The 23652-nt window shown below is 62.4% G+C and overlaps 3 protein-coding genes and 1 pseudogene across 4 annotated transcripts in view; 3 read left to right on the top strand and 1 right to left on the bottom strand.

Annotated features, from left to right (window-relative positions):
• Window positions 1-23652, top strand: part of LOC136994720 (class I histocompatibility antigen, F10 alpha chain-like) — a 67173-nt gene that overhangs the window by 9258 nt on the left and 34263 nt on the right. The window lies entirely within an intron of this gene.
• On the top strand, window positions 454-10591 carry LOC106496147 (uncharacterized). The gene is given in 19 exon segments (XM_067313619.1): window positions 454-514; window positions 517-552; window positions 1214-1328; window positions 1411-2128; window positions 3020-3148; window positions 3442-3627; window positions 4073-4246; window positions 4326-4485; window positions 4563-4699; window positions 5760-6008; window positions 8206-8452; window positions 8530-8735; window positions 8816-9013; window positions 9093-9221; window positions 9309-9497; window positions 9574-9747; window positions 9822-9981; window positions 10070-10206; window positions 10283-10591. Coding segments are annotated over 19 exon segments (3594 nt in total). The 5' UTR covers window positions 454-456; the 3' UTR covers window positions 10475-10591.
• On the top strand, window positions 6994-8212 carry LOC136994744 (antigen peptide transporter 2-like). The gene is made up of 2 exons (XM_067313869.1): window positions 6994-8004; window positions 8087-8212. The coding sequence occupies exons 1-2, from the start codon at window positions 7521-7523 to the stop codon at window positions 8203-8205; spliced, it is 603 nt and encodes a 200-aa protein (XP_067169970.1). The 5' UTR covers window positions 6994-7520; the 3' UTR covers window positions 8206-8212.
• LOC106496148 (class I histocompatibility antigen, F10 alpha chain-like) lies at window positions 11676-14921 on the bottom strand (annotated as a pseudogene).

Raw genomic sequence — 23652 nt, 5'->3', positions numbered from 1 at the left:
ACCCCAGTCCCGGCCCCGCACCCAAGGGTGCACACCAGTCAGCACCAGTGCTCCCAGTTTGGGCTCCCTGTCCCTGCCTGGGCCCCGGCGAAGGGCTCCGTGCTGAGGCGGCACCTGGAGTGTCTCCGCGGGGAGGAGAGGCTGGGTGAGCCGGGCCCGTGCAGCCGGGGGGCCGGGGCCTCGCGGGGAAGGGGCGGGGCAGGGGCGGGAAAGGGCGGGGGCGGGGCCTCGCGGGGAAAAACGGGGCTGGGCCGGGGCTGCGCGGGAAAGGGCGAGGCATGGCGGGGAAAGGGCGGGGCAGGGGCGGAGCGGTGCCAGGCCGGGGGCGGGGATGAGCCGGGGGCGGGGCCTGGCGGGGCCGGGCGCCACGCCTCCGCTGCAGCTGCCGCTGCCGCTGCCGCTGCCGCTTTCGGTTTCCGAGAAACGGCGGGACTGGGAGTCATGGGGCCGGCAGCGATGGGGCCGGCGGCGATGGGGCCGGGCCGGCGGCTCCTGAGCTCGCTGCGCCCGGAGCGGCGGCGGTGGCGGCGCTGCTGGCGACTTCGGCGCTCGGTGGGGGTCGGGAGGGGGAGAGAGCACCGGGGGGGGGGGGCGGGGGGGGCGGGGAGGGGCGTAGCACCGGGGTGGTGCGGGGAGGCACCGGGGTGCGGCCGGGGACGGAGGGATAGTGGGGGGGGGCCAAAACCGGCCGGGGGTCTTGCAAGATTGGCATGGTGGGGGGCAGGATGGGCATGGGGGGGGCGGCGTGAGGGGGATGGAACCGGGTTTGGGGGGCAGGTTGGATGGGGGGGCAGGATGGGTATGGGGGGGCAGGATGGGTGTGAGGGGGCAAGATGGGTAGGGGGGTCAGGAGCAGGCATGGGGGGCAGGATGGGTATGGGGGGTGGGTATGGGGGGCAGGATGGGTATGGGGGGGAGCAGGCTTGGGGGGGCAGGATGGGCATGGGGGGGCACGTTGGGCATGGTGGGAGCAGTTATAGGGGGGCAGCACCAGCCATGGGGGGCAGGTTGGGCATGGGGGAAGCAGTTATGGGGGCACAAGAGCAGGAATGGGGGGGCAGGATGGGCATGGTGGGTGGGGAAGAACTGGGTATGGGGAGCTGGGACCAGGCACTGGGGGTGCAGCACCCGGCAGGGGGGGCGTTCAGCCGCCCCTGCTGGGGACCCAGGTGTCCTGACCCCCCCACCCCCTCCCCGGTGGCGGGTGCTGCAGCGGAGATGGCCATCCCCTACTACACGGGGCGCGTCACCGACTGGATCTCTGGTGAGGACGACCCAGCGGCCTTCGCCCGCGCCATCTGGGCCATGGTGCTGCTGGCCCTGAGCAGGTACCACCGGTGGCACCGGGGACCCCCCCAACCGGCCCTCCCCCCTCAACCCTGGCGCTGAGGCTCCCTGTCCCTCCGGCAGCGCCGTCACCGAGTTCGTCTGCGACCTGCTCTACAACAGCACCGTGAACCGGGTCCACTGGCGGCTGCAGAGCGACGTCTTCGCCGCCGTCCTGCGCCAGGAGCTCAGCTTCTTCCAGGCCAACCGTGCTGGTGAGCGGCTGGGGAGGGCAGGCGGTGCGGGGTGCCAGGGCACCGGGTGCCACCCACGGTCCCTCTCCTCCCCTGCGTCCTCCCTGCCGTCGCGGCGCAGGCTTCGAGTACCATGGTGGCCTCCATGCACCCTGCTCCCCACGGTCCCCTCCATGCAGCCATGGTGGCCTCCATGCACCCATGGTCCCTGCTGTCCCCTCCATGTACCCATGGTCCCCTCCATGCACCCCATCCCCCATCCCCTCCATGCACCTGCTGTCCCCTCCATGCACCCATGGTCACCTCCATGCACCCTGCTCCCCCTGGTCCCCTCCATGCACTCACAGTCCCCTCCCTGCACCCCTCTGTCCCCCCATCCCAGTGCCTGCGCTCACTCCACTGTTCCGCAGAGCCTGGCGCGGCGGGTGCAGGAGTCGCTGGCCTGGGCCAACGAGGTGGCCCTGGAGACCTTCCAGGCCATGGCCACCGTGTGCAGCTTCGCCAATGAGGATGGGGCGGCCAGGTGCTACCGGCGCCGCCTCCACGACACCTACCAGCTCCACAAGCAGGAGGCTGCCGCCTATGCCGCCTCCCTCTGGACCAGCAGCGTACGGGGCGCGGGGGCGTGCTGGCATGGGGACACGGTGGCCTGGGGCTCTGGGACGCGAGGGGCGTGGTGGCACTAGGGACATGGCGGCACTGGGGACGCAGTGGCTTGGGGATCCAGGATATGGGGGGCGTGGTGGCACTGGGGACCTGATGTCATGGGGCGCAGGGATGCGGGGGGGCATGGTGTCACTGGGGACACGATGGCATGGAGGCTCTGGGATGTGGGGGATGTGGTGACACTGGGGACATGGTAGCATGGGGCTCAGAGATGTGGGGGACATGATGGCACTGAGGGCAAAATGGCATGGGAGCTCCAGGACACAGGAGATGTTGTGGCACTAGGGACACAATAGCACTGGGGATGCAATGGTGTGGGGACTCTGGGACACAGGGGACACACAGTGGCACTGAGGACACAGTGGCACAGGGGCTCTGGGACATGGGGATGTGATGGCACAGGGGACGTAACAACACAAGGGCTCCAGGATGTTGGGGACATGATGGCATGGGGGCTCTGGGACATGGGGACACGATGGCATGGGGGACATAACAACATGAGGGCTCCAGGATATTGGGGACATGATGGCACAGGGGCTCTGGGACGTGGGGACGTGATGGCATGGGGGATGCGATGGCACGAGGGCTCCAGGACATTGGGGACACGATGGCATGGGAGCTCTGGGACATGGGGACATGATGGCATGGGGGATATGACAACATGAGGGCTCCAGGACGTTGGGGACATGATGGCATGGGGGCTCCAGGGAGGTGACAGCAGGGCCAAGACTGCAGTGTCACCACCAAGGGGTGACGGCGGCACTGTGGGGAGGAGGGACAGGGGAATAGAGGACAGACCTGTCCCCACGGTGATGTCCCCGCCACGTCCCCAGCTCTCAGGGCTGGCGCTGCGAGTGGGGATCCTCTACCACGGGGGCCAGCTGGTCACTGAGGGACACATCAGCACCGGTGACCTTGTCACCTTCATCCTCTGTGAGATGCAGCTCACCAAGCCCGTGGAGGTGAGGGGATGGTCCCCGGGCCCGTCCCACCATGTCCCCATGTCCTCCCCTCTGTGTTCCCCCTCCATGGTGTCTCTGTCCCTCCATGGTGTCCCTGCGCCCTCTTCACCGTGTCCTCATGTCCTCCCCACTGTGTCCTCCCCACCGTGTCCTCCACTCTGTGTCCCAGTGTCCTCCCCTCTGTCTCCCTGTGTACTCCCCACCCTGTCCCCATATCCTCCCATCCATGTCCTTGTGTCCTCCATGCTGTGTCCCCATATCCCCTTGGGCGCTGACCCCCCTCCGGCCCCCAGGTGCTGCTCTCTTACTACCCCAGTGTGAAGAAGGCCGTGGGCTCCTCGGAGAAGATCTTCGAGTACCTGGAGCGGGAGCTGCAGATGGCCCTGTCGGGGACGCTGGCACCCAGCTCCCTGCGAGGCCACCTGCAGCTCCAGGATGTCTGGTTCTCCTACCCCGGCCGTGATGAGCCTGTGCTCAAGGTAGGTGGGGGACAGGGACACCCCGGGTGACATGATACCATGGGTGATGTGATGCCCTGGGTGACACCATGATGCCCCAGGTGATGCGATGCTGTGCTGCCCTGCGTGCCACCGTGATGCCCTGGGTGATACAATGCTGTGCCACCCTGGGTGCCACTGCAATGCCCTGGGTGCCACCATGATGCTCTGGGTGATGCAATGCTGTGCTGCCCTGGGTGCCACTGCAACACCCTGGGTGCCACCACAACACTCTGGGTGCCACCATGATGCCCCGGGTGATGCTATGCCATGCCACCATGATGCCCCGGGTGATGTGATGCCATGCCACCCCGGGTGCCACCACGATGCCCTGGGTGCCACCGCGACACCCTGGGTGATGCGACGCCATGCCACCCTGGGTCCCACCATGACGCGCCCCCCAGAGTGACATGGCGCCACCCCGCAGGGCGTCTCGCTGGAGCTGCACCCCGGCGAGGTGCTGGCACTCGTGGGCCCCTCGGGCAGCGGCAAGAGCACCCTGGTGTCCCTGCTGCAGCGCTTGGGCGAGCCGGCGCGCGGGCGCCTGCTCCTGGACGGCCACGACCTGCACGACTATGAGCTCCGCTACCTGCGGGCCCAGGTGAGCGGCGGTGGTGGTGGCTGGGGTGGCAGCATGGCCACCGTGAGTGGTGTCCCCATCCGTCCCCTCTTGGGCGCAGGTGGCGGCGGTGAGGCAGGAGCCGAAGCTCTTTGCCCGCTCGCTGCATGACAACATCGCCTACGGGCCGGGGCACTGGAGCCGCGACGAGGTGGAGAAGGCTGCCCGCCGCGCCAACGCCCATGACTTCATCACCCGCCTGCACCATGGCTATGACACAGGTACGGCCCGTCCCCGTCCCCGTCCCCGGTGTCCCCCCTCTCCCCGGTAAGGTGCTGAGCCCCCCTGCTCCCTGCAGACGCCGGCGAGATGGGCAGCCAGATCTCTGGCGGGCAGCGGCAGGCAGTGGCCATCGCCCGCGCCCTGGTGCGGGACCCCCGGGTCCTCGTCCTCGACGACCCCACCAGCGCCCTGGACAACAAGAGCGAGCTCCAGGTGGGACCCTCTCAGGCTCCGCAGCTCCTCAGTCCCCACTCCTGGTGGCCCTTGGTCCCCACGTCTCCTCAGTTCCCATTCCTGGTGGCCCTTGGTCCCCATGGCCCCTTGGTCCCCACTCCCAGTGTCCTCTCGGTCCCCATTCCTGGTGGCCCTCAGTCCCTATGGCCCCTCAGTCTCCTCTCCTGGTGGCCCTCAGTGCCTGCTTGGTCCCAGGTCCTGGTGGCCCCTAGGTCCCCACTTCCCGTGTCCCCAGGGTCCCCGCTCCTGGTGCCCCCTTGGTCCCGGATCCCCCTGTCCCCAGTGTCTCCTGGGTCCCCACTTCCCATGTCCCCTCTGTCCCTGGTCCCAGGTCCCCCTGGTCCCAGGCTTCCTCTGTCCACTGGGTCCCCAGGCTCCCCATTTCCTGTGTCCCCTCTGTCCCTGCTCCTGGTGCCCTCTCAGTCCCAGGTGCCTCTGTCCCCTGGGTCCCCTGGATCCCCACTTCCCATGTCCCCTCTGTCCCCATTCCCGGTGTCCACAGGGTCCCAGGGTCCCATGTTCCCCTGTCCCCTAGGTCCCCAGGGTCCCTGCTCCTGGTGCCCCCTCAGTCCCAGGTGCCCCTGTCCCCAGGGTCCCCTGGCTCCCCACTTCCCATGCCCCCTCTGTCCCCACTCCCGGTGCCCTTTCGGTCCCGGGTCCCCCATCTGCCCAGGGTCCTGGGTGCCCCTGTCCCCTGGCTCCCTACTTCCCCTGTCCCCAGGGTGCCCCTGTCCCCAGGGACCCCTGGCTCCCCACTTCCCATGTCCCCTCTGTCCCCACTCCTGGTGCCCTCTCAGTCCCGGGTGCCCCTGTCCCCGGGGTCCCAGGTCCCCCTGTCCCCTGGGTCCCCTGGATCCCCAGGGTGCCCCCATCCCCAAGGTCCCCGTTCCTGCAGCCCCTCCGGCCCCGCTTCCCAGCTGGGTGTCATCCCAGGGAGCGTCAGGCCGGGCCAGGGGGGGGGGGTCGGGGCCAAGGTCCCAGTGTGCCCCCCTCCCCCCCTGCTCATGGCCAACGGGGTTGGGGGGGGGGCCCGGCGCAGGTGCAGCGGGAGCTGGCGGCAGGCGGGCGCACGGTGCTGCTGGTGACGGCGCGGGCGGCGCTGGTGGCGGCCACCGACTGGGTGGACCGGGTGGCGGTGCTGGAGGGGGGCTGCGTGGGCGAGCAGGGCCCCCCCCAGCGAGCTGCTGCGCTGCCGCGGGCGCTTCTGGAGCCTGCTGCAGGCGGGTGCCGCCGGGGACCCCTCGCCCTGACGGGGCCCCGCGGTGGTGGCACCCGGCTCCGTCTGTCTGTCCCATCCCCCCCCCCGGGGGCCCCTGCTTGCAGGCAGCAATAAAGATGTGGTTTTGTAACCCGCGTGGTGCCAGTTGGGGGGCTGGGGGGGGGCAGGGTGGGGGGGGCAGGGATGCAGGGATGGGGGTGTGGGGCACCCAGGGGTGCAGAGGCAGCAGGGTGCAGGGATGGGAGGGGTGCAAGGATGGGGGTGCGGGACAGGGGGTGCAGGGAAGGGGGGGAACCCAGGGGTGCAGGCATGGGAGGGGTGCAGGGACTGGGGGGTGCAAGGATGGGGGTGCAGGGATGGGGGGGTGGGGAACCCAGGGGTGCAGGGATGGGGGGGGAAGGAGTCCCAAGGGTGCAGGACAGGGAGATGCAGAGGACCCAGGGGTGCAGACACAGCAGGGTGCAGGGATGAGGGCTTGCAGGGATGGGGGGTGCAGGGAGGGGAGTGCAGGGGACTCAGGGGTGCAGGACAGGGGGGTGCAGGGAGGGGGGGGTGCAGAGGGCCCAGGAGTGCAGAGATAGCAGGGTGCAGGGACTGGGGGGTTGCAGGGATGGGGGGTGCAGGTGACCCAGGGGTGCAGGGATGGGCAAGTGCAGGGGGTGGGGGGTGCAAGGTCTGGGGTGCAGGGGACTCAGGGGTGCAGGGTGGGGCTTGCAGGGACAAGGGGGTGCAAAAGACCCAGGTGTGCAGGGATGGGGGGTGCAGGGTTAAGGGGTGCAGGGGACCCAGGGGTGCAGGGACAGGGGGCTGCATCCCCCCCCCGCTCTCCGGGCGCTGCGCACACACCCCCTCCACCGGAGGAGCGGGCGCTCATTGGCCGAGCCCGCGGCGTCACCGGTTGCCGGGCAGATGGGCCCGGAGCAGCTTGCCGCGGCCGTAGCCCCGCGCGGGGAGAGAGAGGCGGGGCAGGGGGCGGGGCCGGGAAGCGAAAGCGAAAGTGCCGCGGAGGTGCCGGGACGCGGGACCGCGCGCGAGCGGCGGGACCGGCCCAGCCCGAACCGAACCGAACCGGCCTGGATCGGCGGGACCGAGGGGCGCCGGGCTGGAGCGGACCAGGCGGGACCGGGGGGCCGGGCAGGGACCGGGGCCCCGGGAGGGGGGAGCAGAACTGGGAGCACAGGGGAGAGCCCACGAGGGACTGGGAGGCCAAACTGGGAGGACTGGGGAGAGCCCGAGGGGGCCGGGTAGGGTCTAGGGGACCAGGGCAGGGACTGGGAAGGCTGGACTGGGAGCACTGGTGCTAACTGGTGTGTGCTCTAGGGTGCTGGGCAGGGTGTAGGGGAGCCAGGCAGGGACTGGGAAACTAAACTGGGAGCACTGGGGTGTGCCCAAGGCTGCCGGGCAGGGTGTAGGGACAAGGGCAGTGACTGGGGTACTGGACTGGGAGCACTGGTGCTGACTGGTGTGTGCCCTTGGGTGCCAGGCAGGGACTGGGGTGCTGGACTGGAAGCACTGGTGCTGACTGGGGTGGTCAGAGTCTAGGGGAGCCGGGTCGGGGCCGTGGCCCCGGGGTCCCTTGCCATGTGGGTGCCGCCGGCCCTGCGCCTCACCGGCGCCCTTTTCCTGGCCGATGTGGCGGTGCTGGAGGCGCTGGCCCAACTGGACCCGGAGCTGGCCTGGCTGGGCCCGGCGGCCGCCTGGCTGGAGGCCGGGCTGCGCTTCCTGGCACTGGCCATGACCAGGTGGCTCCTGGCCCCCGGCGGGCCCTGGAGTGCTGTGGCCTTGCTCTGCCTGGCCCCCGCCACCTTCCTGGCCCTGCGGGCCTGCCTGGCCCTGCCCGGGGCACCCCCGGCCCTGCTGGCCACCGCCTCACCAGGGTGGCTGGCACTGGCCTACGGGGCGTCCGGGCTGGCCCTGCTGACCTGGCAAGCGCTGGGCCACGGGGCGCCCGCCGACGCCGGCGCCCCTGAAGCCAGAGCCACCCTGCGCCGGCTGCTGGCCCTCACCTGGCCTGAGTGGCCCTACCTCTGCGGGGCCTTTGTCTTCCTGACGCTGGCCGTGATCGGTGAGTGGGGGCTCGCCGGGCGGGCGACCACCTGGGAAGTCTGGGGTCCTGGGTCAGCGCTGCCCGTCCCCTCCCTATGCAGGTGAGACCTTGGTCCCCTACTACACTGGGAGAGTCATCGACATCCTGAGCAACAGTTTCAACGCTGACTCCTTCACCACTGCCATCTGGCTCATGTGCCTGGCCTCCGTGGGCAGATAGGACCAGCAAGAGCCCCCTGCGCACCCTGTCCTTCATCCCGGCAGTGCCTGGGTGGCCTCAGCCCCCTTGGGATGGTTTTGGTTTGTTTTTTTTTCTCACCCCCATCTCTGCTCCAGCTCGCTGTTTGCTGGCTGCCGCGGGGGCTTCTTTATCTTCATCATATCCCGCCTCAACTTCCGCACCTGCAACCAGCTCTTCTCCCACCTGGTGCGCCAGGAGCTGGCCTTCTTCCAGCAGGTGAAGACAGGTGGGTGTCCCTGTCCCTGTGCCCCCATGTCCCCTGGCCAGAGGCTCAGCCCCGTGTGTCTTCCCCCTTCCCCACAGCTGATCTCACATCCCGGCTCGCCACGGACGTGCCCGTGATGAACAGGGTGGTGCCCATGAACGCCAATGTCTTCCTGCGGAACCTGGTGAAGGCCCTGGGGCTCTACAGCTTCATGGTGGGGCTGTCGTGGCGCCTGACGCTGCTCACGCTGCTGGAGCTGCCCCTCGCCACCGCTGCCTGCAAGCTCTACGACGTTCGGCACCAGGTACCAGCGAGGCTGGGCGGGCAGTGGGGCTGTGCCCAGGCCATCCCACGCACCTCTGATGCCCACCCGGCCCCCCCCAGGCCCTGCTGCAGGCCATCCTGGAGGCCAGGGTGCGCGCCGAGGCAGTGGTGCAGGAGGCAGTCTCCTCCATCGAGACGGTGCAGGGCTTTGGCGCAGAGGAGGAGGAAGCACGCCGCTACGAGCGGGCGCTGGATGAGACACGGCAGCTGAAGAACCGGCGGGACCTAGAGCGGGCCCTCTTCCTGCTCTTCCAACGGGTGAGGGGCATGCGGGAGGCGGCCAGGCACCCCACGGCCCTTGGCACCGCTCACCCTCAGCTCCCTTGGTCTCTTCCAGATGCTGCAGGTGGCCATGCAGGTGCTGATGCTCTACTGCGGGCGCCAGCAGATCCACGAGGGCGTCCTCACCACGGGCAGCCTGGTCTCCTTCCTCCTCTACCAGGGCAACATCAGCCATCATGTGCAGGTGAGGCCCTGCGGCGCGGCCTCACCCTTGCCCTCGCGGCAGCCCCGTTGCTCGGCCCCAGGTCCAACCCTCTCTGCCGCTGCCCAGGAGCTGGTGTACATGTACGGGGACCTGCAGAGCAACGTGGGAGCTGCCTGCAAGGTCTTCGAGTACCTGGACCGAGAGCCGGTGGTGGGCACGGCTGGCACACAGGCGCCCGGCGTGCTGCAGGGCCACATTGCCTTCCGGAACGTCTCCTTTGCCTACCCAGCACGTCCCAAGGAGCTCGTGCTCCAGGTAAGGGTGCGGGAGGTGCTGGCTGGCCCGGCCCCGGGACTGACCCCGGGGCTCTGAGCTCTGCCCACCTTCCCAGGACGTCTCGTTTGAGCTGCGCCCCGGGGAGGTGACGGCGCTGGTGGGGCTGAACGGCAGCGGGAAGAGCACCTGTGTGGGGCTGCTGGAGCGTTTCTACGAGCCCCAGGCCGGGGAGGTGCTGCTGGACGGGGTGCCGCTGCGGGAGTACGACCACAAGTACCTGCACCGCCAGGTGAGGGCAGCGGAGGGCGAGTGGTGTGCCTGTGGTGAGTTGGGCCCGGCCTTAGCCTCCGCCTCTCGCGGCAGGTGGCACTGGTGGGCCAGGAGCCCGTGCTCTTCTCCGGCTCTGTCCGCGACAACATTGCCTACGGGCTGGAGGGCTGCAGGGAGCAGGACGTCAGGGCTGCAGCCCAAGCCGCCAATGCCTTGGACTTCATCTCCGCCCTGGACAAGGGCTTTGACACGGGTGAGGCGGTGCGGTGGGGCCCTGGGGTGGCCGGGAACCGAGGCCTCCAGGCTGCCCTCATGCCCGTTCCTCTTTCTCCTTCCCACAGATGTGGGGGAGAAAGGGGGGCATCTCTCGGCAGGGCAGAAACAGCGGATCGCCATTGCCCGGGCCCTCCTTCGGCGCCCCTCTGTCCTCATCCTCGATGAAGCCACCAGTGCCCTGGATGGGGACAGTGAGCTGGCGGTGAGCAGAGGGTGGTGGTGGGAGCGGGGGCGCCGGGGGGCAGCCGGACGCTGACAGAGTGCCGGCATCTCCGCAGCTGCAGCAGTCGGTGCTGCGTGGCAGTGCCCGCACCGTGCTGCTCATCGCGCACCGCCCGCGGATGGTGGAGAGCGCCGACCGCATCGTGGTGCTGGAGCACGGCGCCGTGGCCGAGATGGGGATGCATGCTGAGCTCCTGGCCCGTGGTGGGCCCTACTCCCGCCTGGTGCAGAGCAAGCACCACGAGTGACAACCTGCCGGGGGGGGGGTCGGCTTTGGGTTCATGCCTGGCCGTGGGCAGGAGGGAGGAGCCTCCTTTCACAGCTGGTGCTGCATTTTGTGTGAAATAAATGGGACTTGCTCCAGCGAGGAGGCTTCTGGTCCTTGAGGGCAAACGTCTTCGTCAGGGCCCTGGATGAAGGGGCGGAGTGCACCCGCAGCAAGTTTGCTGATGCTCCCAAATGGGGAGGAGTGGCTGATACCCTGGGGGGGGCTGCACTGCCATTCAGAGGGACCTGGACAGGCTGCAGAGGTGGGCAGGGAGGAACCTCGTGAAGTTCAAGAAGGGGAAGTGCAGGGTGCTGCAGCTAGGGAGCAATAAGGCCATGCAGCAGGACAGGTTGGAAAGCAGCTGTGCCGAGAAGGATGTGGGAGTGCTGGTGGACACCTAATTAAGCATGAGGCAGCAATGTGCCCTTGTGGCCAAGGTGGCCAATGGGATGCTGGGCTGCATTAGGAAGAGTGTTGGCAACAGGTGGAGGGAGGGGATGCTCCCCCTCTCCTCAGCCCTGCTGAGGCCACAGCTGCAGTGCTGTGTCCACTTCTGGGCTCCCCAGCACAAGGGAGACATGGCACGACTGGAGCAAGTCCAGCGAAGGGCTACAAAGATGATTAGGGGACTGGAGCATCTCTCCTAAGAGGAAAGGCTAGATAAGAGAAGGGGGGGTGAGGGAGGGAATCTTATCAATGTATATAGGTATCTGAGGGGAGAGTATAGAGAGGATGGGGCCGGGCTCTTCTCTGTGGTGCCGTGATAGGACGAAAGACAACGGGCACAAACTGAAACCCAGGAAGCTCCATCTGAACATGAGGAAAAAACTTTAGTGTGAGGGTGACTGAGCACTGGAGCAGGTCACCCAGAGAGGTTGTGGAGTCTCCATCCTCAGAACCGTTCAAAAGCCGCCTGGACATGGTCCTGGGAACTGTGCTCCAGGTGACCCTGCTGGAGCAGGGGGGTTGAACTAGATGATCTCCAGAGGTCCCTTCCACCCTCAACTGTTCTGTGACTGTGGAAAACGTGGGCGGTGATGCTGGCTCAACCCTCACCCACATCAAAGCCCAGGCTTGGCCCCCGGCTCTGTGGGGTGAGATGCACCTGAGCGTGGCTGTGGTGGTGCTGGCAGCATCCAGGGGCTGCCCCAGAGGGCTGGGCCTTGAAGCACACACAGACCACAAGCAGGTACAAGAATTTATTGTGCCCTTTGCCCGATTTAGAAAACTTCAATTATTTACAATCACAAAAGCAAAATATTTATTCTAAAGTGATGCCTGGACAGGTAGAAGTGCTGAAAACAATTCTTGCTCGCTTTTTTTTTTCTCTGAAGCAAACAGCAGAAGCAGATGAGTGCACAAACAGGGCTGGTTTAGACGCCATAGGGATGGTGGGGGGGCTGCTGCTCTTGGGTTGCTGGAGCAAAAGGGCCGCAGCGCTGCAGCAAGGAGACAGCAAGCAGTGGGAGCAGGCTTGGCCCCGGGCTGCCTGCCTAGCCGGGTCAAGCCATATTCCCTGCCTGTGCGCAGGGCAGCCCAGCCCCTCACTTACCAAAGCACAGCGCTTAAGTGGCGGTGTTGCTCCCTGTAAAGATGAGAGGGGAAAAAGAAATAAGGGAGAGTTTTTGGGGGGGGGGGGTCACAGCACCCCCAGCCGTGCCCAGCCCTATGGGTCCCAGTGCCACGGCATCGTCCCACATCGGGGCTGCTCGGTGGGGTTCAATCCCACCTCCCAGAGCCAGGGCAGCAGGCAAAAGCCCCGAGAGGAACCAGCTGGAACGTCCGGCAGCCCCACACCAGGTGCCATCCTGGGAGGGCACCAGGCCAGGGCCCCCTGCTCCCCTCCCAGCACAAGCCCTTACCTGTTCCGGAGCTGCTGGATCCCCCATCGTGGGCTGCAAGAGAGGAGCAGCAGTGAGTCCCGGCCCTGCGCTAAGGGGACCATGGGCCCCGCGCTGTCTGTGGGGACAGCCGGGCCGCGGCAGAGTCCCCCGGGCAGGACCCAGCCCTGGAGACGCCTTACGGCCGCCAGGAGCAAAGGGCACCGCCCGAGCACCTCAGCCTCCAGCGGCAGGACAGGAACCCTTCACTGGCCCCGTGGCTGGGGTAAAAGCTGCAGGCTCGGAACAGGGGCAACAAGGGCAGTTGGGGCCCGGGAAACGCCAGCCCCACGGCCACTAGAAACCAGAGACCGAAGCCCGCCCCGCTGCTGTGCCCCACCTGGCATGCAGCCGCCCCCTGGCACTCACCTGTGGCTGGCTTGTACCCCTTCTCCCTCATTCCTGCAGGAAGAAAGAGGCATCAGCCAAAGCAGCAGCTCGCACCTGGGATCTGCTCTGCCCACGGGGGCCCCGCCTCACGCCCCCTTCTCCTCCTGGCCACCAGCAGCCCCTCGAGGCCCGGCCTTCCTCCCTCCAGTGCACCAGCCCCAGTGCTTTACCCGATCTGCTCTTCCAGAACACAAAGCCGGCAATCGCCGCAATGACGACGAGCGCAGCGATGACAACCCCGATGACGATGGGCAGCAGGTTGCTCTCCGGCTCTGGAAGAGAGCGGGGCCATGAGCAGGGGCATGGAGCTGCCCCCCCAGATGGCACTCCGCGAGCTCCGGGTGCCCACGCTCACCCCAGGAGAAGAGGCCGGGCTCTGGCAGGCTGGCGTGCTCCACGCGGCACTGGTACTCGTCCTTCTCCGCTGCGAGCGCTTCGATGCTGGCCCAGGCGTGGTAGGTGCCATCGCTGTTGGGCACGGTGCTGCCCCACTTGGTCTCCTGGGCTTGGACGTGGCCCTTTCTCAGCCAGTTGATGGCAATGGACCGTGGGTAGAAGCCGTGAGCCCGGCACGACAAGGTCAGGAGCCCATGGCTCTCCTTCCCTGACACTCGCACAGCGGGGCGCTCTGGGGAGGTGGCGTGAGGCAGGGAGGCAGGTCAGGCAGCTCACGCCCAACCCCGCACACATGCACCTGACCCGCTCCCAGCTCGGGCAGCGCCCTCCGTCACCCTGGCCCAGCGTCAAGCCCGGGGCCCATCCCCGTCTCCGGGGGTGCCCGCCTTGCCCTCACCTCTCCTCTCCAGCCTGGCCTTCCCATACTCCACGAATTTTCGCAGCTCCTCAATGCAGGTGTTCTCCAGGTAGTGCTTCCATCTCTCAGGCTCACCTGCAGCCTCCCTGTCCCTCTTGATGATTTCTGCCCCAGCATCCGCCGCGGTGAATGTCAGCATGTCCTTGTCCAAGGTGAGGAAGTCCCTCCCGTCGTAGGCATCCTGATAAAACCCCTGGATCCCCCCATCCTCCAGCAGGTCACAGCCGTACATGGCCTGCACCGTGTGATACCCTGAGACACAAGCAGGGAGATGGGGGCTCAGGGGCAGCCCTGGCCCCTTGGAAGGGCTCAGACCCCCCCCAGCAGCAGTCCCTGCCCCTGCCCCAGCCCCACACAGCCAATGGGGGAGCCGGGCCCAAGGCAGGCGCTGGCACTGGGCACTCTGCAGCTTCGAGCACTGGCACCGCAGCAGCTCGGCCTCTCGCCCAGGGCCAGAAGAATTTGGGGCGTCACACAAACGCCTGCCCCAGACCCCCCGGCACCAGCACAGGGACAGGGGCACCCCGGCCACACAGATCCCAGAACTGGCAGCCAAGGACAGCGAGGGGCTGTGATGGAGCAGTCAGGAGCCCCCGGGGCTGAGGGATGGGGCTGTCCCAGTGTCCTGGGGATGGCGAGGGGCCCCCGGGGCTCTCTCCCCTTTTGGGACACCCCATTACACTGGCCGGGCAAGGGCTGGTGCTCCCGAGGCATCGGCCCACGGCAGGGCAAGGCCTCAGGGCACCCAAGGGGCCGCAGAGCCCCAGTCCAGTCCACGCTCACCCCCGCTCTCGTTGTAGCGTTTCCGCAGTGTGTCCAGGTTCACAAGGAAAATTTGCTGCCAATTCTGGCATCTCTCAGTCTTGTGGTCCAGTACTGCTGGTCCAGGTTGGCCGCCATCCAGGCCGCACGGGGCTCATCCCTCCGCGTCTCGCTGTTGTACTGTACGATGGTCTCTCCGTCCACGTACCCCACGGACACGAACGCGGGCAGCCCCGGGCTGGGCTCTGACACCCCGGTGTGGAAGTAGCGCAGGGAGTGGGGGCCTGCGGGGACACGGGGGGGGTGAGGGGCAGGGTCGGGGGGGATTTTGGGGGGGCAGCAGGTCCCGCGGGGCAGGTCCGGGGATCCGGGGGGGCCAGCACGGCCCAGGGGGCGGTTTGGGGGGCCCATGGGGGGCTGCTGACGGGGACCCCGGGGGAGGGGGGGAGACGGTGTCCCAGGGATCCCCGTCCGCCCGCCCGCACTCACCGCTCGCCGCCGCCCCACCGCCCCCCAGCGCCAGCGCCAGCGCCAGCGCCAGCGCCAGCGCCAGCAGCGGCCCCGGCCCCATCGCTCGCCCCGGCTCCTGCCCCACCGCTCGGCTCCGGCTCGGCCGCGCGCGCCGCGTTACCCCCCCCCGCCGCCCCCCCGCGCCGCACCGCCCCCCGCGAGGCCATTGGCTGCGGTCCGGACCGCCCGCCAATGGCGGCCCGCGCCGTCGTAGGCGTCACCGGGCGCCGGGCAGATCTCACCGCGGCAGGTTGGGAAAAGTGAAAGCGAAAGCGAAAGGCGCGAGCGGTGAGGGGGGGGGGGGGGAGCCCGGCCCGGCCCGGCCCCCCGGGACCCCCCGGCCCGGCCCCCTCCGCCCCGCCGTGTCTCCCCGGCACCACAACGGCGCCCTGGAGTCCCCGCGCTGCCCTAGAGCCCCCCCCGGCACCCCCCTCCGGAATCACCCCAGTCGTTGGGCTCCCCCCAGACCCCCAACACCCCCTGAGCCCCCCCCGGACCTCTTCTCCGGGCTTTCCCCAGTCCCTGGGATCCTCCCAGTCACTCAACACCCCCCTGGACCCTCCCCCGGACACCCCCCCCCAGCTCCTGAGTGCCTCCCCAGGCCCATCCTCAAACCAATGCCAGCCCCTGTCCCCCCCCCCCAACACCCCCTATGCCCCAGGTTCCCCCCAACATCCCCCTGGACCTCTCCAGGACCCCTGCCAGGGAGCCCCCCAGCTCCTGAGCACCCTCCCAAGGCCCCCCACACCCCTTGAAACCCCCCACACAACCTGGGTCCCCCCGCGACCCCCTCCCCCAGCCCTTTGGCTCTCCCCAGCCCCCAAAAACCCCTTGGAACCCCCAGGATCCTCCCTGGGACCCCCCCAACTCCTGAGGGGGCCCCCAAAGGCTCCCCACACCACCTGGCCCCCTCCCCACAGCCTGTGGGACCCACCTCCCCAGGATGTGCCTACAGCCCCAGCACCCCCTGGCCCCTGTCTTGTCCCCTTCCCCCAGGGTGCCCCACTGTGGACCCAGGTGTCCTGCCCCTGCGTAGGTCACCCCTGGGGACCCAGGCGGCCTGCCACCCCCCAGATGTCATTTACGTCCCGGCAGCTCTTGCAACAGTGCGCGAGTGTTAGAGAAGTTCCTTGACCCTCGGTTTCCTGAAGCAGTCTCTCAGACGCCGAGTATCACAAACTGGTTTACTGGAAGTGGTTCAGCATCAAATAACAGCTTGAGCTGGGTGCCTCCACAGAGGGACCCTGCACAAGGACAGCCCTGGGCAATTATACCCTTACAATCTAAGTTCTCCACCCCTCATGCGAGACTTCGGACCAAGAGTCATGTTTAGATCTGGGGTCTTCCCCTTCTCCATTGGGTTCCTTCATTGTCTCTAGCCAGGCTGCTGCTTTTCTTATTTGCAAGGGTGCAGCTTCTGCTCTCAGCTGCAACTTCTTCATCTTCCTGGCTTGAACCAGCTCCGGGGCCCTCTTTCACTTACCTAGGTAATATCCAGGAGAAAGTTCACAGCTTGAGGCCTAAGGCTTCAGCAAATTTAGCTACTAACGCTAAGCAAGATATGCTGAGTGATGAACTCTAGGCAGCTTCAGTCCAATATTCTTTATCAGTCCTCCCTTTGTTTTTATTAAGCATTCCTGCTAATATATGAAACACAGTTCCCAAAGTCTTTCAAGGCATACGAACATTCTCCATAATTTTATGTACAATATGATTGTAAATAATAGGCATAACAAGGTTAAACTTTACACAACTACTGTATGGGAAAGTGCGGAAGAATGTCGAGGAGACAGGCGATGGGAGCTGGCCAGACCATTCCATGGGAAAAGGAGCATCAACAGGGCATGCTGACCCATAGCCACGTAGCTGGGCCTGTGCAGCGTGGCGCTGCACCTGGGCTTTGACTCGAGATTAGCGATGAGCTCACTGTGCTTCCTGCACATGTGTATAGCACACAAAACCCACATATAGTGCCCCCCCCGCAGCGTTCCTCACCATGGACCGATGCTCAGCAGTGCCAGGGACTCTCCCGCTCCATTATTGCCTCAACCAGGAAATGGCTGGGGAACCATTGCTGCTCAGACGCAGAGGCAATAAATGCTCAGTATCGACCTTAGTGTGCCTTGTGTTTGTATATGTGTCCCTGTCGGGAGTGCAGGTGTTGCCCCCGCTGGACCCTTACAAGTGGTGTAGTCAGCAGGATACACAAAGGATGATGCCGTGGCCAAGGAGAACGAAGGGGGAGGGAGAGAATTACGGAGGGACTGCTCACCTGCGGCTGCCAGGATGGCCCCAGACTGAGCGGTGGGGGCCAGTAGCTGCATTGCTTGCTGCCCTGGCAGTCCCCGAGGACTGGCGAGAGTTGGCACATGGGGAAAATGTTACCCCGAAGGCGGCTGAATCCGCTTTACAGGCTATGCCCTTCCGTGCCGCTTCGGAAGCAGCTCGGAAGCTAGCCGGACGATTAGGGTGGATGCTGTTGACGGGCGTTCGAGCCTTAGTTAATGATCTTTGCAGCAATGAGTAAAAGATCTGGAGAAGCAGACTGGAGATTTGCGTGATGCAAGGGCAGTAGCACAGGAGTTGATAACGAGCCAAACTGCAAAGAGTCGGGAATTAACCCATAGGGTAGAGCGATGAGCTTTATGAGTGCCTAATGAATGCTGTGCGCGCTATGGTAAAGCCCCAGCTGCAGTTGCCCAGCTGAGAGCAGTAATAACTAGACCCCCCTGGGACCCAGAGGAGTGGGATGGTAATATTTGGAGCACTTCCTCTGACTCGGAGACTGAATTTGGATTGGAAGGAGAACTGGCTACTCCCCAGGTCCGACCTCTTGTGCAGATGGAGAAGCACCGGATGGTGTGGAAATAACGCAGCAGACGAAAACCCAGTTATTAAGGGGGGCTTCAAGTGCCTAAAGCCGTTACTGCTCGGCACAGTAACGCCTGCAACTGGGACAGTGGGGGCTTTGGTAAACAACACAAGGGCTTTGGCACTTGTTGGACAACCAGATACTAAGCAAGTGAGAGCAGTTCGGAATTCCAGAGCGAGAAAACTGGCAGGGAACTACTAAATTGCATGGAAAGGTAACGAGGCGGCAGATGTGGGCTGATTTGCTGCAGGCAGGGGTATTATGTGAGGAGATAAATGGTCTTTCTACTGCTGACTTATTCAAGTGAGGGTGGCGGTTACCTGCTGACCAGCAATATCGAACTCAGCCTGCCGCCCCCCTGCTCCAGCCACAGCGTGGAAACTGCCAGCCAAGAGACAACGAGGGGGAGACAGGACCCCCGCAATACGAGCATCGGTTGCGGCTTACCATTGGGGGGACCGGTGTCCTTATGTACCCCTGCGAATTCGCTGGTGCTCTGGAGGAGAAATTGCTGTGCTCACTTTAGTAGATACTGGAGCAGAAGCTCCTGTACTACATAGCGCGGTAGCTCCGGGGAAGGCCACTACCCATACACGTGGGTTAGGAGGATCGGCCACCCCAGCGATACAGGCTGTAGTTACGTTAGCAATTGGCAACCCCCCCCCCCCCCATTTTTTGCCACGGTTTTATTAGCGCTGATTCACGAGTACATCTTGGGGATTGACGTGCTACTGGGCAGAGATATTCAGAGCCTGCAAGGATTGTTCTCCTCTGGAAAAAGTCCTGTGTTACCACAGTTGCGATCCATTACTTTGATTAGAGGGTATCCAAAATGGGACCCAGTGGATTTACTGGTTCCCCCCACTGTGGTGCAAGTGAAGCAATATAGAATTCCTGGTGGGAAAAGAGATTCAGGAAACTATAGATGCTTTGTTGCATACTCAAACAATACGCCCTGCCCTGTCAGCTTTCGATAGTCCTATTTGGCCTGTTCGGAAGCCTGATGGCTCATGGCGTATGACTGTGTATTACAGGGAGCTAAATAAAATTGCCCCACCATTAGCAGCCGTAGTGCCTGACATGGTAACACTGCTGGAAGGCATAGGGAAACATCTGCAGGAATGGAAAGCTGTCACTGATTTGGTGAATACATTCTTCTCCGTCACTATCTCCCCGCAATCGCAAGATCAATTCACGTTTAGATGGAATAATAAGCAATATACGTTTCAAGTCCTTCCTCAGGGCTGTAAATGTAGCCCCCCATTTGCCACCAGATGATCTCAGCTGATCTCCCTCCCCTCCTTCCAGAGTGTACCCTCCGTCATTATATCGATGATATTTTGATAATGGGACCTTCTGAAGAACGAGTAGGTGAGCAGTTATCATTGCTGGTACAGACCCTACAGGAGCGAGGGTGGGCTGTAAACCCTAAGAAGGAACAGGGGCCAGACATCAGCGTGCAATCCTTAGGGATAGTCTGGAGGGGGCAGACGAAAGCTATCCCTGAGAAAGTGCGCAATACTATTCAACAGCACCCTGTTCCCACTGCTGTGAGACAACTACAAGCTTTTTGGGGCCTTCCGGGGTTCTGGTGGACCTTTATACCCCACTTAGCATGTTGAATGCGGCCGCTACAGCGTTTGTCCAAAAGAAAGTAGCCAGTGGCGATGGACTAAAGAACAGCAGCAAGCCTTCGACCTGTGCAAGGAGGCGGTGGTCCAACATTGTGAACTATTCACTCCGTCTGAGGGACAACCTTTCGAGCTGGAGGTAACGGTCATGGGGGATACGGTGTCTTGGGGGTTGTGGCAGCAATGTGCCCACGCAAGGCGGGAACATATAGGTTTCTGGTCCTGTTCCCTGCAAGGGGCCACAGCAAATTATACACCTCTGGAAAAACAGCTTCTGGCTGTGGTGTGGGCTTTGCAGGATAGCAAATGAGTTATGAGAGGTGACCCCGTGACTGCATGCACCCCCATCCCCATTCAGGCATGGGTGACGCATGATCCCGTCAGGGCCCACCTGGTTACCAACATGGGCCGCCGCACAGTGGAAGATACATGATAAGGAACTCTGGGGGAGCCCCTTGTGGGAAAGGCTTTGGGACATTGTGCAAGCTAAAGCTGTGTCTGTGCAACGTTGATGCCCATCAGAAGCAGGAGACCCTCGAAACTCAGCATAATACAGCAGTCGACCAGATGGCAACTCCCTCAGAGTTAAAGCAAGCTTGGCAAGCGCATGAACGATCAGGGCATCATGGCCCCATCACAGCTCAGGCTTGGGATCTATCACCAGGCCATCCCATGTTAGCACTATGCTGGTGTAAGACAGCCCATGCTAACTGTCCCATTTGTATGAAGCTAACAAAAGTGCCTTTCACCAGCACATATGGTCGCATCAGGGAAGGCGAACAACCCTTTGCAACCCGGCAAGTAGATTATGTAGGCCCATTGCCCCCTCACAGGGATGAAAGTATATATTGACTGCTGCAGACACTTATACAGGCCTTATGTATGCATATCCTACCTCCCATGCGAATCAATCCTCTCCTGTACGGGGCTTAGAGCAACTCATGTCTAATTACGGTATATCAAAAGAAATACAGAGTGACCAAGGTACCCACTTTGCAGGCCATGTAGTACAAGAATGGGCAAAGGACTTGGGGATCACCTGGCTCTTGCATGTACCGTACCACCCTCCAGCTAGTGGATTAATAGAGAGAATGAATGGCCTGCTAAAAGAACAAATCCAAACACTTAGCACCACGCAAACATCGGGGGGGTGGGTGAGCATGCTCCCACAAGCGCTGTTTATGCTTAACAACAGGCGTGTTGGAATGCTTACTCCCTATGAGCGAGTATGAGACAAACCGACTCTAGCAACCCCTGCTCGGATATCCATAATGGAAGTGGGATTGTACCCTGCATACTCGCCTCCAGGGAGGTAGAATTCTATACATCTGAGCAACGTATGATTACTGAACAAAGAGTTATAAGCTTACACTTAAGCCTTGACTGCCCTTCGCAGTGTGTATGGCTGTTTACACCTTTGATACCTGTTCAAATAGCCCCACTCTCATTGACCTCTTCTCCAGATTTATCTTTCCACGTATCTGTATCTGCACCAGCGAACGTCTCACAGGGAGCACCAATACTGCAAGGAATTCTGATCCACAGTGCCGGAGTGCCTCAAGTTCAGCAAACACCCTCGACACACTCTTTAGCCAGTGTGTGGATACTAACGCCTCAAAAGGAAAAGTGGCCTGGCGCTGTTCTGGCATGTTAGAGACTATTGGACTGAAGCGGTCTAGAATTAATTGCTCAGCATAACTTGCTTAGCGTTAGTAGCTAAATTTGCTGAAGCCTTAAGCCGCAAGCTGTGACTTTTCATCTAGATATGTTGAACTTTTACCTAGGTAAGTAAAAGGGGGCCCCAGAGCTGGGTCAAGCCGGAGAGATGAAGAAGTTACACAGACAGCAGCAGTAGCAATCTTGAAGCTAAGACAAGCAGCAGTCTGGCTAGAGACAATGAAGGACCCCAATGGAGAAGGGGAAGACCCCAGACCTAACTATTACTGTTGGTCCAAACTATCGCTTGAGGGGTGGGGAACTTGGATTGCAAGGGTATAATTGCCCAGGGCTGTCCTTGAGTGAGGTCCCTCTGCGGAGGCACCCAGCTCGAGCTGTAATTACTGCACGCGTGTCATTAAATTTTATTTCTCTCCAATCTGACTTTGAACTTCTGCCTCAGCGGGAACCTAGGGTCGGAGCCTGTTATGGTGGCCGGCGAGCCTGATTTTTCCATAACAGTTTGGCAACCCTGGTGGGACCCTAGGCGACCACCATCGGGGCCTCTCATCTCCAAACGATCATCTGGCACCATTGGGTGAGTTCAGCTGGGATCTTTGGCAACGGAGGCACCGAGAGGGTGAGTCTTAAATTCCTGCCTAAATTCTGGTTTGGTAACAAAGTGCACTGTAAGGGGCACGCAGGCTGGTCACCGTAAGGCATACCACGTAAGGGGCACGCAGGCTGATCAATGTAAGGCGTACCAGGTGCTAAATTTCATGGAGAGTGGGTTCGAGTCCCGCCCCCAGGGTTTGAGAGGGTTCGAGTCCCACCCCCAGGGTTTGAGAGGGTTCGAGTCCCATCTCACTCCAGCCAGAAGGGGGGAGTGCGCAGCCTGATCAGCCTAAGGCACACTGCAAGACTAACTTAGAGTCACCATGACTAGTGTGCGTGCATATGACCTGGGAACTGAAGGGGGCACCTGTCGGCTGACAGAGCTGCCCACTGCGAAGGGACAGCTGTCCTGGCGGTCAAAGACTCAGGTGGTGAGTGCAGTTCCCAGAGAGAGAGAGAGTGTGATCATGCCAGCTGCAGGGGGTAATGAAAATCTAAATTCTGGTGTTGCTGCGGGGGGGGGGGGGGGGGGGGAAGTATATCATAAGGCAGTGCGCTGCCTGATCAGCAGGAGAGGAGCTTTTCAGGAACTCAATATGGGAAATAAGTTCGGCACAGAAAAGGGGATGCCCTTAGCTGAAATTTTGCAAAACTAGAGTAAGATTGATGGTACCAAGAACCTAACAAAAAAAAAAAGGTTGATCCAACTATGTCAGGAGGATTGGCCGTTTCTGACAAAGGCGGGTAACCTGGCGGAACAATGGCCACCACAGGGAACCTTTCATCATCAGGAGTTAACTTTCCTGCATCACCATTTGGAGGATCAGTTCCCCAGGCAAATGGATTATTGGTATGTATGGGACAGTTGGGCATTTGCTAGATGAAAAGAGGCACCTAGAAAAGAAAGAAAAAGTTTTTCTCAGAATGCTGAAAGTAGTGCAGCTGCTAAAATGCTTGTGGAAACTGCTCCACCCTATGCGCTATCCTCTGTTTTAAGTTCTCTGTACCCTCCCTTGCCTTCCACCTCTGCCTTTCAGACTACGTTGTTCCTGTGCCAGGAGTGCCCCCGCCAGGTCCGGACCGGGCACCTTGGATGGCTTCAATGCAAATTTACCGACCCTGGGGGCCCCAAGATTGGATTGCATGGAGACAACAAACTCCCAGGCTTAGGGAAGATCCCGAGAAATTGTTACAAATTGTACGAGGAATGCTGCAGGCATATGATCCTACCTGGGGGGATGTGCAAATGCTCTTTGAAGCCTTGTTCACTCACTCAATTCTGGATGCAAACCATCCTTGGGCAGAACAGGGTGGGTGTTGTGGCTGCTTGAATGGCTTGGCCGGCTGTGGACACCGAGGGAATTATAATGTAGAGGCAGATTACAGGCAGTTGCAATTAGCCAGACAAGGCTTAGAAGAAGCTATACCTTTGGCAGGCCAAAAGAGTGCGAATTGGTCTAAAATAAGGGAGTGCCAGCAACAACCTGAGGAACAGCCCTCAGCTTTCCTTTCTAGACTATTTAAACAAATTCAAATGTTTGGAGGGGGGATAGACCCAGAAGCCGAGGCTAACAGGCCTCTACTAGTTTCCACATTTGTAGATCAAATGGCCTCAGACATTAAAAAGTATTTTTCTAAACATGTTCCTGACTGGCCAGGGAAGTCTATGGACAAAATAGTACGTTTAGCCACATTTGTATATAACAGTCGAGATGAAGGGAAGGTGAAAGAAAAGAGACAACAAAAGAAAGAGGATGTGAGTGTGTTAGCAGCTGTGTTAAGAGACGAGTTTAAAGAAGCTAGAGGAAGGGGGCGAGTAAGGATCAGAGGAGATGGACAGAATCAAAGCAAACATATTGTACGCTTAGGAGTTAATGATTATTGCCATTCTTGTGGGGAACAAGGGCACTGGAAGCAGCAATGCCCAGTGAAGCCCCACGTGCCCAGGAATGGAGGGGACAGCAGGAGACAGTCAAGTACTGGGAATGATGCCAGGCAATTCCCAGCCAGTGCACAATGACAGGAGAT

Source organism: Apteryx mantelli, chromosome 32 (assembly GCF_036417845.1).
Source record: "Apteryx mantelli isolate bAptMan1 chromosome 32, bAptMan1.hap1, whole genome shotgun sequence".
Classification (NCBI taxonomy): Eukaryota; Metazoa; Chordata; class Aves; order Apterygiformes; family Apterygidae; genus Apteryx; species Apteryx mantelli.
This window is presented reverse-complemented; position numbering and strand designations above follow the sequence as displayed.